This window comes from Periplaneta americana, chromosome 15 (assembly GCF_040183065.1).
Source record: "Periplaneta americana isolate PAMFEO1 chromosome 15, P.americana_PAMFEO1_priV1, whole genome shotgun sequence".
Lineage (NCBI taxonomy): Eukaryota > Metazoa > Arthropoda > Insecta > Blattodea > Blattidae > Periplaneta > Periplaneta americana.
The window spans coordinates 127425483-127440855 of NC_091131.1; the positions used below are offsets into that span (position 1 = coordinate 127425483).

Consider the following 15373-nt stretch of genomic DNA (forward strand, 5'->3'; position numbering starts at 1 on the left):
CAACAATAATTGATAAAGACATAATCGATCGACATGTTTTGAGTATTTAAAAATTGCCCTTAATTTTTGTGTGTATAAACGCAATATGATGTACTTTTTCCTTAGAAAATACTTTTTACTGACAAATCGCTATTATATTGCATTTTTCTCGTGATTTCGCAATTTAATAGGAAATTAGCATTTTTCGCACTTTCAATTCTGCTAGAAAATCATGCTAAATTCCCTTACACATGAAGAAAAATAATTTCCAACTCACAATTAAAAAATTCGTGGATTTCGCAAATGAGAAATTTTCAGGTTCCTATTAATAGCCGTCCTAGCCACCGGCATAACTCAGGCGGTAACGCGTTTGTCTGCTGTTCCGGAGTTGCGCTTGGTCGGCAGATTCCATTCTTGCTTGGGATACGATTGTCTGATTTTTTCCGAAAAATTATTCCACCAACTGTAACGCGGATATCAGATAATTCTTGGCGAATCCTCGGTCTTACTTCGCCAAATACCATCTCGTTATGAGAAATTCCATCGTCGTTAAATTACCTAGTAGTTGATACAACGTCGTTAATTTAATAAAACTACATCATTTAAAAAGTATATAAAATTATTTTAAAATTCTTAATTGTATTGTAATTGAAGAATATCTAAGAAGTTTATAAGTATTTAATTAGCAGTCGTTTCATTACCTTATTTCCTTCACCATGAGGTTATTCAAAGACGAAGAGATCGTCATAACCTTTTTCACAAGAAAAATAACATGATGTATTGTAACACAAGTTATCATTTACATATTACTGTATTATTCCAATTTTCTTCTAAAAAGATAGAGTCTTTATATTTGAAATTGTCTTACCAAAACGCCAAAAGATTTCCGTAACTCACAATTAATCACGTCATCTGAACTCATGTAAGGGAGAAAAATAAAATAACTTTTCGGAAATAATACTTATGTAATCAGTCTGAAAAGAAATAATTATTTGGTCAGTAGGAAATATCTAGAATGGTTGTTCACAGTAGTAGAGCCCGGACGAGAAGTTATGGCACCGGCGCAAGGGACGCATTTTAGTTCGTTTGGTTGGACTCGCCCTCACACTAAACTGGAGGGGTGTTGGGTTAGTTGGTTACTAGCATTCCGAGTGTTCAGATCGTTCTGCTACTACCGCTATTGCTAATACTGAAAACATTGTTCTTCTGACCGCCCTCATTATGGCATTGTCTAAAGTGTGAAATCATAGAATAGTTCATAGTCAAGGACATGAAATAGCATACAATGTATGGAAATTCATGTTAGAAGAGGCTGTAAACGGAATACCATTCCATTGAAAAGCGTGTGTGCAAGAGTACTGGCTGCCACTGGTATTTCAAAGCGAACCTTGGCAGGATCAGGAAAGAAGGGGAAAATATTGAGGCAGGAACAGCAAATTCTTTCTCCAGTCCGGAAAAATCACAGCCGAAGACGAAGATTGTTGCAGCTGTAGACAGTTTTGATGAGAAAGTCATAAGAAGACTCCTCTATAATTTCTCCGCTACCCATAAGCAGAGACCGACTCTGCAATCGCTTCTTCCAAGAATGGATATCAGTGTATGATTATGTGAATAAAGTAGAGAACAATTACATTGAAAGTGAGCACGCGATGGACAGTATTTTGGAGAACATTACCATAAACTTAAGGACATCTGATTCCAGCACAGATCAGTCGTCTTATTCCGACGGAGAATAAGAATATAAAGATGGAATAGCGGGCGTAATTTCATTAGGTACCTTAGGACTCTTGAGTAGGAAAGTAGTGCTACTAAGGTAAGACGAATGTTTTTGGAAAGAGATGAAACGCATATGCTTGCCGCTCTGAGCTTGAGAACCGTAACCCAAACAACCCCCACTCCTCTACCCTGCTGGCCGGCAATTTAAAACTTAGCGCAGGTTGGTGCCATAACATCTCGTCTCAGCTCTAGTAGTAGTAGTAGTAGTAGTAGTAGTAGTAGTAGTAGTAGTAGTAGTAGTAGTAGTAGTAGTAGTAGTAGTAGTAGTAGTAGTAGTAGTAGCAATAATAATAATAATAATAATAATAATAATAATAATAATAATAAAGACATATGTCAAGGCAAAGCTATTCCATTAAATCTGGGTAATGGGACAATCAACAAGAAATAAATAGAAGTATAGATTTACGTCCGTCTTTACCCCATGAAAATGCCTCTGGTATTCACTTCTGCTACAGGCTGAGTGAGCTCGAGGGCCATAGTTCGGTCAGAAACATTAAATTAATGGAAAACAATTTCCATCGAACGCGCAACCTTCCGCCTTGCACTGCGTCTTAACTGAGACGCTACGGCGGCCTACAAATATAAAAGACGTGAACGTCAAAATCTTGCAGAAGAGACTAAATACCTCCACCACGGCGGTAATTCAACACTGGAAACACATTTAATATTGACTCACGCGCTTCCCAACCAAGTGGTTCATGGAGTGATTCTTTGTGTGCTGTGGTACTCACATGGGCGAGGAAACCCGTAAGAAGACTAGTATTGGTCAAAATATATACCGGTACCCTTTCTTACATTGCACTGGTTTATAATTCAGTATCAAAGAAGGAGGCGAAACACTATGAATGAATAAATGAACGAACGAACGAACGAACGAATGAATAAATAAATGAATAAATAAATGAATGAATGAATAAATGAATGAATAAATGAATGGATGAATAAATAAATAAACAAACAAATATTGCAAGAATGTTATTAAATTTTAATCTACCTGTACGAAAGAACGAAGCGAACGAGATTTTTACCTTGTACTAACAATATCTGAATAAAGTCACTATCTGAAGTAGTAGCTAAATAAACTAATGAAATAATAATAATAATAATAATAATAATAATAATACATTAATAACACAGAACGTTATTTTAACATTAAGTTACATAAACAACAACAAAATGATCATATACAAGGTGAAACAATTGCAATGTTCAGGTTCACAGAAGTACCGTATTTAATAAATTTTAAATAAGGAAAAAGTTCGTCGTTCGGGAAGAGTATCTAAAACGCTCATTGCATTTCCGCGTTGAATAGCTTTACTTAAACGTTGACTCAAATAATTAGTGCATCGGCGATCACCAGTAATGGAGATCAAAATTTGGCCGATTTGAGATACCAAATCTTTAACGTCATAACTCCAAGGACCGAAGGTCTCGACAGCAAAGGGGATAAAGATATAATTGTCTAAAAGATGTGCATATTTATTGACTTTTTTCTTCACGGCTAATTGAGCAGCAGACGCTGCGCGCCTGGAGGTATTCGGCAAGTGAGATGGAGCTAGAGTGTCAACGGAAGTGAAGTTCCAAATTAAAGATTTTTCTCTAGACCTGTGGTCGTCAGCACTCGCTGAAATGGGTAAAGGGTAAGAATGGAGTCGAAATATGCACGTACAAGAGAAAGCATACCCGACTTCTATAATACTTGGGAATCACCAATGGAAGGGAGCAGCACCACTTTTTAACAATAAGGGTGTATTAATAGTTATAAACCATATCGAACCCATAAATCTTGAATACAAATAAAACTTAATAGATAATAACTTATTACCAGGGATGCATGCTAGTGCTGTAAGGGACCTGCAGTAAGAGATGCTAGCCCGAGAGTGCACTGTGCTGATGACCGCTGCTCTAGACCATGGGATTAATGTGAGACCATCGTATCGTTACCATCCGCGCGACTAATACCTGGTGGTTCCAAAAGGGACGGAATGCCACAAGAAGTGAGAGATATTTTAATGATATCAATCAGCCAATCACATGACGTGACGCATAACCTAAATTGTGCATTTTTTTCAAGTATCACACCAAAAGAGGTGCTTGCCTTGTCAGGTTTCCAGATCAAACATGAGGAAGCCAGCCTCCAGTAATACAAAATCATTGTAACAAAAATATTATATGAACACAACAGAAATGATTAGACTAATTTATTGGCTAGTGGAATTTTGATCTTCTGAAAGGAAACTGTTTTAATTCACCTGATTGAAACTTCAGCACTATAGACATTTCAAATATAATTCTTAATGATCAACAGGGTGGGGTTGTGTTGGCTTCTTTGAAAGGCTGAATTGTCGCCATGACTTCTTGTATTAAACATACTGATAACGACATTTGCTTAAAAACTTCCTTAAGTTCTAGAAGAAAGTTTTGGATGTTAAAAGACCGGAACAATTTATAAAGTTCATGTAATTCTGTCTGTAGCGGTTGAGATGTTTGTCTAGATGCGGAATGAGAATTAAAGGTAATGGGGATTGCATTCTGAGTTCACTTTGTAGTATTGGTTTCGGCGTGGTGAAGTTAACGTATGAAATAAAATTTGGGCATTGACGATAACTCGCAATATGGTTATCGTCACAATTTGCACATAGAGCTAATGATATCATTGAGTAATGTATGTCTGGGAATGCGCCCATTGCTCCTCGCATAGTTGAGTGCATGATGGCGGAAAATACCAGCAATTCCTCCGCAAATACATTGGTGTGGCTGGTAGAGATTCTAACCGAGGCGTAAAGCCATAATAATAATAATAATAATAATAATAATAATAATAATAATAATAATAATTGACACAATTTCATTGAAAATAACATATCAGACACGAAACGACATTCGGTCTTCTAAATTAAGAAGAAAATAGACTACAGAAACTGACCAACAAAAGGAAACCGGTAGACCATGTTATGACCAGACAGCGGATTTTCGATCCCGACACTGAACGTTAGGTTTACGTCAGTTGCAGGGAGGCCACTGAACTCATTGCTACGCTCCCTCCGTACGCCAAGGGACGTGACTCTTGTCGCTGTGTAGGGACCGAAGATCCGCTGTCTCGTTATGACACTCCGACACACAGGCCTACTAGCAAAACCACACACATTGTTCTACATAGTACCAAACTTAACTGTCTTTATCATAAAAAATACCGAAATTGAATTGGCATTTCGAGGACCGTATCAGAACGTAGGCTATATATGAGGGGTTCACAACCAGAGTGAACCAAGTTCATCTGGAATAGTTCTGAGATTTGAGTCTTAAAGTTCTGGCTCACGCTTAGCAACCTTCACCTTCCATAGGAAATGCTGCCCTCTGTGGAGTAACAAATGAGTTATGGACTTTGTCTGTTATGGCATTGAATAAATCTAAGTTTTCTTCATCCGAGATTGTATTAATCCACAAACTGATCACTGGTGGACTTGGTCCACTCTGTTGTGAGCCCCTCATACGCACTTATCACTGAAACACTGTCCGCCTATATGCGATGATTGTGGCCTATGAGCAATTCGTGGATTCCACGCTGACAAGTGGACCCCTGGCAGAACACTACCCCATAAGTCCCAGGGCCCGGAGCACCAAGTCCTCAAATCCTACATCAGCATCGGAGACGTGTACTATCCCTAAGATTTCATTCCAGCCTACTTATAACAATTGTAAAATGTTAGCTGAATAGGGAGGTGGAGAGTTTTGGTGAAATGAAAGAGGCAGACGGGAGTACCCCGAACAAAACCCTCTGCAATATCTGCTTTTTACATCACAAATTGAGTACCTCCGTGGAAAAAGGTTGGATGTAGCATGTTGCCTAAGTGTTACATCCAAACTTATTCCATCGCGATCAGGTTAGGGATTGAATCCGGATCGCCTGGCTTGCTGTATAGAAATTAGAGCTAATTATTCGTTCTTATCCTGCAAGATCTTTGTAAGACTCAAAGTAGGGAAGCAGAACTGGGGAAGAGAGGGGTGGAAGCATAGGGAAAGAGTTTGTTCCCCCATCCACAATCATTGGCCTTCAATGACGTATCTGTGACGTTTCGTAAGCACACTGAATACATATCTCTTCTCCCCTACCATGTCTAATGACGCGAGGCTTGAAAGGCGAGTTACATGTTCCGGCTTATGTCTAACACAATTGTGGCACAGTTTTGCATCCCTGGCTCAAAGCATTGGACGCAGAATTTTTCGTTTCTATCTCCATAATAACACCTCATATGATTTGAAAGTGCTTATGTCTCCGAGCTACACATGGCAAATGTGTCTAATAAACCACAATATAGCCTACTTCTAGTTTCAAGGCCTTACAATTTTTTGTAAGAATAGGTAGAAAAAATTTCGCCTTTAAGTTGTTCAAAATATTAAGTGGCAATTATGGTATTTGCATCATCTGGCCAAGAGAGTTTCATATCCCGAAGATAAAGAAAGTCGAACAGTTTCGTGTGATTGTTGAATATGAGAAAGAGAGTAAATGATAATATGTGTAAATGATTTATAGTTTTAGAAAGAGTTGACAAATTGCTTTCTTGAACGTTGTCTTAATTATGTGGACTTACCCTCCTTCTGAACTCCGGAGGTATGCCGCCAGGCAATCGCGCTACCATTTTCATAGCATCGTGCCATTGTGTGAAGCCGCTGTCGCCCGGATAGGGCATTACACTGAAGCGAATTCTAGTGTCCTGACCTGCAAACAAAAATCACTGTAATTAGTAGGGGGAATAATCAATACAAGCAATTTCCACTACCCTATTGTTAAAACTGAGCGACCATCTAACAATCTCATTCTGGTCATTAAACTCTTGCATTTCCTTGTGGAAAATTCAACCGAAATCGTAGTATTCTATTTCGGTATTTTTTTTCGTTTAAAATTCCTTTTCTACCAATTGTAATGGCATTAACTTCACATTTCACAGAATTATTCCATCGTTAAGATAATGCTAAGTATTTATTTAGCATAACTTTTAAATTGCAGATGTTATTGAGAAGATTACGCTACATATTGTAATTGCATACCTCCCCAGAATATTGTGGCATAATCCAATTGTTACGAATGTGAGTTAAAGGCATAAAAATATGCCTATTTCATCCCTATTAACGTTGTAGTAGCAGAATATCGAATTATTAAGTGTGGAAGATATTATAAGGCTTTGAATTTGGCAGTCCCTAAAATAATGTCGCTTATGATGACAAACATGGCGGACGTAAACAGCATTTCTCTATCGTGCAGCTCATTAAATAATTTTAAGAAAGGAAGACGTCGGATAGTAAACATACAGAAGTGAAGGATGTGAAAAATAAAGTGCTTAGGAACAGCGGGAAGGAATATGCAACACGAAGTAACATTATAGTACCTGGGAATAAGCCTCCGAATGAAATAAGTTTATAAATGTTGCATAACCAACACAGTATTTTATATGTAACTAGCTGAAAGCATCCGGAGTTGTCCGGGTTCTTCTTTTTGCTTCTTTTTTTTTTTTAATTAAACTGGTTGTTGGACTTTTCGGAAATCTCAGAATCTCAACTATAGATAACCATAACGAATTGTCTTTACTAAGCTTTCCTCGTCCATAACTGTGATCTTTACATAGCGTCATTCACATGAATTAATTAAATTCTTAGCCAAATGCCTGAAAGCATTAACTCAATTTAAAACAACTGTAGAACAGGCAACAAAAGAAAACATTTCATCACGTGCATTGCGTTCAAATATTTTTTAATTTGTATATAGAGGGTGTTACAAAATACGGGGCATAATTTCAGGTATGTATTTCCCACATGTAGACAATCAAAATAGTTCATTACAACATGTGTCCGGAAATGCTTTATTTCCGAGTTATGGCCTTCACAACATTGACATTCACCGGAACGTTTTTCTTTCCGCAGGTCGTTGCCGTCAAAGGAGACATTAAGAGGGCACTCTGACAGTTCATTCCGAGGCGAAGGTTACATTCAATGTTGTGTAGGCGTTAGACTGTGCGACCTGTATTCAAATCAAGAGCTGGCAGAGATACACTTCATGTACGGTAAGGCGGACGGCAATGCTGCGCTGGCTCGTCGTTTGTACCAGGAGAGGTACCCACAGCGACAATGTCCAGATCGGAAGACATTTGTACGTCTCCATCACCGTCTGTGCGAGTATGGAAAATTTAACTCTCCTGGTTTGGGAAGGGGACGACCAAGATCTACAACTCCAGAAGTACAGAAGGATATTCTGGAGGCTGTGAACATGACTCCTTTTATCAGCACACGAAGGGTAGCGTTGCAAGTCAATGTTCCTCATACGACTGTCTGGAGACTGTTGAAAGAGTATCAATTGTATCCTTATCATTTGCAACGTGTACAGGCCCTGTCACCAGCAGATTACCCTGCACGAGTTAGGTTCTGTGAGTGGTTCTTGCAGCAGTGTGGTGTAAATCCGAACTTTCCTGCCTTAGTATTATTTACAGATGAAGCACAGTTCACACGAGATGGGATGGCATAACAAATTTCCACAATCAGCATGTATGAAAACCCACGTGCAACTGTTCCATCTCATCACCAGGTGCGGTTCTCCCTCAACATGTGGGCCGGTATCATTGGTGATCGATTAGTTGGACCCCATGTACTTGTAAACAGACTTACGGGGCAGGCGTACACAAACTTCCTGGAAAACACCATACCTCATGTTTTAGAAGACACTCCACTGATCAATCGTCAACACATTCACTTCTTGCATGATGGCGCTCTTGCACACTTCAGTCGTATGGCTCGCCGGTACTTGGATCGAAGGTTTCCTGATCGATGGATAGGTAGAGGTGGCCCAATTGCTTGGCCTCCACGCTCACCTGATCTGAACCCTCTCGATTTCTACTTGTGGGGCCATTTAAAATCATTGGTTTATTCGTCTCCGGTGCCTGATTTGGAATCCGGAATCGAATTGTGGCATGTTCTGAGGACATACGCAATACTCCTGGAGTTTGGGATCGTGTTCGCAGATCAATGAGACATCGATGTGAGGTCTGTATTCAAGCAGGAGGTTGACATTTTGAACATCTTCTGTAATGACAACGACCTGCGGAAAGAAAAACGTTCCAGTGAATTTCAATGTTGTGAAGGCAATAACTCGGAAATGAAGCATTTCCGGACACATGTTGTAATGAACTATTTTGATTGTCTACATGTGGGAAATACATACCTGAAATTATGCCCCGTATTTTTAATGACCCTGTATATATATATGTGTGTGTGTGTGTGTTTATTTATTTATTCTGGCGTAGTTAAGGCCATCAGGCCTTCTCTTTCACATCATCAGAAATACAAATAAAATAATAAAAAATCAAACTATACATAAAACAAAACCAAACGAAAATATATACAGGCAACAGTCACACAAACTTTAAATGAGTTAGCATTGCCTTGAAGTTCAGCAAAACAAAAACGCACCCCTCGGTCCCTATGCGCCCACTTAGCGTTGACTCAATGTTCTACAGATCTTACATTTTATCTCTGCCGATTTCTGCGTAGGTATTGCGGCTGGAATGTTGACATTTCATCGATATACTGTATGAAGTTTTCACTACAGACACAATATGTTTTACATGTGTAGATTTAGCGAAAGAAGCGTGAACTTCGCAACAATGATGGCGTGAATGTTACTGTCGTCAACTTGTGAAGAGCAGTGAAGTGTCGTGCGATATTTGTGGGCTGAAGGACATAGCCTATGTGAAATTCATAGGGACATGTGTAGCGTATAAAGGGAAGACTGTATGGACCGTAGCAACATCTCCAGATGGTGGGCATTCTTCGCAGACGGACGTGAGAACCTTTGTGATTCGCACGTTCCGGGCGACCGGTAACAACTGCAACCCAGCGAAATGTCACAGGAATTGAGGCGGCAAGTTTGAATGAACGGAGGTTCCAACTGCGAACTTTAACTCAGCAGTTCAACATTTCATACGGTGAGGTGTACGATATCGTGCATGACACATTGAAATTTCATAAAGTTAGTGCCCAATGGGTGCCTAAGAACCTGACAGCCGACCACAAGGGCTAGCGAATGATGACATTCTTGGATCACTTAAGGCGTTACGCTCCAGAAGGATATCACTTTCTGAAAGGAATTGTCACTGGTGATGAGTCCTAGACGTACCACTACACGCCCGAAACAAAGCAGGCCTCTATGAGTGGAAACATGCTGTTTCCCCAGTAAAGAAAACATTCAAAGTGACGCAATCTGCTAAGAAAGTGCTTGTAACAGTGTTCTGGGATATGTCTGATGTTTTGTTAAACACGGGACCACTGTGAATGCTGCAGCCTACATTCAAACGTTGGTAAAGTTGCGTCGTGCTCTTCGTGACAAACGCTGTAACATTAATGCTGACGATGTCAAACTTCTTCATGACAATGCTCGCCCCATGTTGCGGCTTTTGTTTGTGAGAAAATCAACATATTTGGTTGGGAAGTGTTCCATCATCCACCATATAATCCAGACCTTGACCGTCGGACTTTTATATGTTTGGTCCCATGAAGAAATGCCTGGCCGGCCATCGCTTTGCGATCGATTCAGAAGTGCAATCAGATGTCCGCAGATGGCTATACTCCAATCGAACGGACTTCTATAAACAGGATATAGCTACTAAAACTGATACCACGATGGGAGAAATGTGTTGAGAAACTTGGCGCCTATGTAGAAAAATAGCTAAGAGATTGAGTTATTTGTGTATTTTTTATTTTTTGTTTACCTATTGAAGGTTTTTTTTTTTATTATTGTGCATTACTTTCCGATCCAACGCGTATATTAGACGATTTTTTATCCCTTAATCGCTGTACGCACGCTTATATAATACCCAGCTTCTTTTTTAATATTAATTGAGAAATTATATCTCACAAATCCAGAGCATATTAATTATTATTTTATATATAGAATACAGATACAATATACACTCGCAATAAGTCATTTTTTAACATAAAGACTAATATTCTGACAGACGTATACCGGTATTTTGGAAATTAAGAGACTTTTTTTTTCACTACGCATAACATAGTACATTGGCAACGTGATTATACAGACAGAGTTTCGCAGTAATAAATTTTCGGACGTGAACAACAATATTTTGAGAGACGTATATTTTATAATTAATACAGTGTTATATTCAGGGGGCTTACGCATATTCACATACTACAACATGACAAAAGTATCATTGAAATGCTTTTTGATGTGTAAAATCGTTTTTTTTTTCACTCCTTTGTATAAAATATAGTTGAGAATGTGAAAAACACGCAGTTTTTAAGTTATTGTCTGCAACTTTGAGCGACTGTCCTTGAGCTTCATTTTAAATGGTCATTGTCATTATAAATACTAGTCGCACTGAAATTGCAGTTGCTTAAAATCGAAAGGCATGTTAGTGGGTGCCATAGGAATACGTGGGATAAAAACATTTTCTCCTTTCGTTTTGCCAGTTAACAATGTCACTTCTAATACTACGTTTTGAATGAATTTTTTTCTCACACCAATTCTTGTTCCATTGCACAAATTGGTGAGTTAGTACTTCGCAATAGTGCTATTGGTGATTCAATTGGGTAGCAATCCTTGTGGTTTCAAAGAATTCAAGAATTCAGTTGAATAAACATAGTCTGCTCACTATGTAGGACCTAATACTGCATCGAGAAATTCATAATACAGTCCTGGACTGCGTAAATTGCATAAATTGTCTAGATTTTTAGCCTTCATGTTATTTAACTTCGTGTTATAATTTCCATGGCCTCATGAAAGTCAATGTTGAATGCACCAGACAATAATAAAGAACAATAAATTATTGACTGCTACAGAAGATTGCATTTTAATATTATGCATGAATGTTTGATTGATTTTTTTTCTTTTGTTATTGTTTAAATTAAATTAACGTCCATTTGCACAATTTTAATATAGCCTATGCTTTTTTCCTGGTTATGAAGGTAAAATGTGCAAACTTTGGCACATATCAATCAATCAAAGCGTGTAGATTTGTATAGAGAAAAAAACACACACGCACACACACACACATTAATGTAATTATTCAGAAATGTCAAAACATGTAATATTACAACCTATGTAATGGGGCATGTTGAAATATATTCTGTTAAAAAAACACACACAAAATATATTTCATTACATAACATACATACATACATACATACATACATACATACATACATACATACATACATACATACATACATTACACACATACCCACATTTACTTTTATATATTAAGATTTTATTCATTGTGGGCTTGCTCTTATTACCTTTTATTACTTTAAATATGTAATGTGTTCATTTCTTCTGACATTGGGAAGTGTACTACTTTGCAAATTACGTCCATTTAGAATATTTTACTCTACTGATTATCTAGCCTCACTTTCAAGTATGTATATGGGCCTACATGTGGATTGGTTCGTTATTTTCATTGCAGTGAAGATAGTGAATTTGAATTATTTTTCAATGTAATTTAGGCAAAAGGAAAGTATTTCTAATGCTACTTTATATTACTTAATATAGAATATCATTCATTCTTGGATACACTCTTTTAACACGTCGGAGAATAACGGACACCACGTCGAAACTAATCAGCCAGGTAATCTACCATAATATTAGCACAATAAAGCAATTATTACTTATTCTGTGGCAGAATGTTACTAATATAATTTGTATCGTGTATACAGTGCCACAGTACTCATATTAGGGCCCATACTACACTTTAAAAACTGGATTTGGATATGCAACATTCTTATCAATTTTAAGCGTAATATAGGTACATATTGATTGATAATGTGAGCTGCTGACTTCCTATATTAGTAAAACAGTAGTAATTAAACAACCTAAAATTACTTTTTCTGCACATTTGTGGGTATATGTCTCCTGTAAAGTACCTCAGACGGATTATGCAACATTATTCTGGGGAGGTATTCAATTATGGACCAATGATGGGTTGTGTATGATAGATTAAATTGAAATACGGGGAGAAATGATTAACTCCACAGTTGCTTTTCCACCACAAATATTGTCCAATTAGGTGGGAATCGAATTCCAGTCTCTTTGTCTACGCACGGCCCAATAACTTTGTCAGCTACGACTAGATCACTTAATTTAGGATTAGCAATCTTATATTCCAATGATGATAGTACGAGGAGTATGTGCTATATAAGATGTGCTGTCTATGCCGATATATGCAAAGACCATGATTCTCTCAGCTTTTACGGGAGGAGGTACGTTTCTATGAATAAACAATTGTATTTAATTAATTTATTTATCGATCGATTTATTTGTCTGTTGTTTGTGTGTGTATTTATATAATACACTTTTTTTTGCTGCTATTTATACTCGCTTTAACATATTTGGTCACATCGCGAGTTAATCTTTCGGGTGAAATCCGAAGGCCTGTGTACTATTGTTGAGACTGGTTCTATTGTTGTGAACTAGATGGCGACTGTATATGTATTACTGATTTGTTATGAATATGATTTCGGTGATGAATGAGGCCGGTGATATTCAGGGATGTTGTGGCCCGAATTTCCTGGCATTTGCCTTACAGTTGAGGAAAAACCCTGAAAAATCTCAACCAGGAAATTCAACCTGACAGGGAATCGAACCCGGGCCCTCTGCGTAAAAGACCAGCATGCTGACCCCTACATCACAGAGGCGGTCAATATACTTTTATATTTCTTGTGGCGGAAGAATTTTTTTGATATCCTTAATCGTGTCCGAGATATTCCCTTAAACATTCACGCATGTCACTTTAACGGCCCCCTTAAAATTTAACTTACCTTCTCGCGCTCATTTTTATAAACTTGAAATTTTAAATTTGTTTTCCCTGATAACTTAATTTTTTTTAATAAATTTAAATTAAAGACTACATACTTGTATGTTTTTAACATCTCAACAACGTAAAATAGAATCTCAACTGTAGAATTTTAAAAATATAATATTGATCACAATAATGTTACAATAATAACGAATATTAAAATGAAAGAAAAATATTTCTTCAATATAAAATATTTTAGTTTATGTTATTAATGTAGTTATTAAAAACATTTTAAAGCAAGAATAATTTAAAACTTCATAAATTTGTGGAAAATATCAGAGAAATGCATGATGATGCATACTTTTCATTAAAATCTTGGAAATTAATTACTGTCAAATAGAAATAGTTGTTTGAAAATATTGAGGATTTAGAATAAAGCAGAAGTATGCCAAATTTTATTTTACGAGCACTGGAAGATGCTGGAATAGACCTACAAAGTATTACGATATACGTAATTTATACAATTGTAAAGGTATACCTCCCATTTAATATGTTTCATCTTCTGATTTATGAGTCTGAGTTTATACAATATTTTGTAAGTATATTCCAATTTCCTGCGTACTGAGATCCTAGGTAGCTACTGAAACTGTCGTGTACACAAATTGGACAGTTTGCTTTAAAATAAAACCATTTCTGTAAAACCCTTAGAAAGTAAGAATAAATTTATTTTAGTAGAAAGAAAAAAAAAAGAATTTGAAAAATTTCGATTATCTCATAGTTTACTGATACTATTGTTTCAACAAAATTCAGCACTTTATGTAAATAAGAATTATGTCATTAAGTTATGTTGACTAAGTCAAATATAACATAGACAGACTATATATTATTTTAATGTACCGAAGTACATATGATATTTCCATGCAGATATTCTGCGTCATCATACGATGAAAGAGTAATGGAACGGAGAAAAATTCTCTCCGGCGCCGGGATTTGAACCCGGGTTTTCAGCTCTACGTGCTGATGCTTTATCCACTAAGCCACACCGGATACCCACCCCGGCGTCGGACAGAATCGTCTCAGATTAAGTTCCAACTCTTGGGTTCCCTCTAGTGGCCGCCCTCTGCACTGAAGTCCACTAGTCACTCATAACGAGTGCACCTCAGCACATGTGTGAACTTCAGTCCTACGTTCATAGACATCTATGACGTAGTGCAGAGGGCGGCCACTAGAGGGAACTCAAGAGTTGGAACTTAATCTGAGACGATTCTGTCCGACGCCGGGGTGGATATCCGGTGTGGCTTAGTGGATAAAGCATCAGCACGTAGAGCTGAAAACCGGGTTCAAATCCCGGCGCCGGTGAGAATTTTTCTCCGTTCCATTACTCTTTCATCGTATGATGACGCAGAATATCTGCATGGAAATATCATATGTACTTCGGTATATTAAAATAATATATATGATATGCGTAAATCACTTCGTGATTTAAGACGACGCTTATTCCGTCGGATCCCGGCCAACTAGTCACTCATAACGAGTGAATCTCAGCACATGTGTGGACTTCAGTCCTACGTTCATAGACATCTATGACGTAGTGCAGAGGACGGCCACTAGAGGGAATCCAAGAGTTGGAACTTAATCTGAGACGATTCTGTCCGACGCCGGGGTGGGTATCCGGTGTGGCTTAGTGGATAAAGCGTATAGCGTAGAGCTGAAAACCGGGTTCAAATCCCGGCGCCGGAGAGAATTTTTCTCCGTTCCATTACTCTTTCATCGTATAGACAGACTAACTTGCGTTTTAAATACTGATCACAGAATTTTAA

At 37.7% G+C, this 15373-nt stretch overlaps 1 protein-coding gene across 6 annotated transcripts in view; it reads right to left on the reverse strand.

Annotated features, from left to right (window-relative positions):
• The window catches only part of LOC138715323 (serine-rich adhesin for platelets-like), a 1148033-nt gene that overhangs the window by 491580 nt on the left and 641080 nt on the right, over positions 1 to 15373 (reverse strand). For all 6 annotated transcript variants that reach the window (XM_069848108.1, XM_069848110.1, XM_069848109.1 and 3 more), the window contains one exon: positions 6351 to 6478. In XM_069848108.1, coding sequence (XP_069704209.1) covers positions 6351 to 6478 — 128 coding nt within the window. The remainder of the gene's footprint in view (positions 1 to 6350; positions 6479 to 15373) is intronic.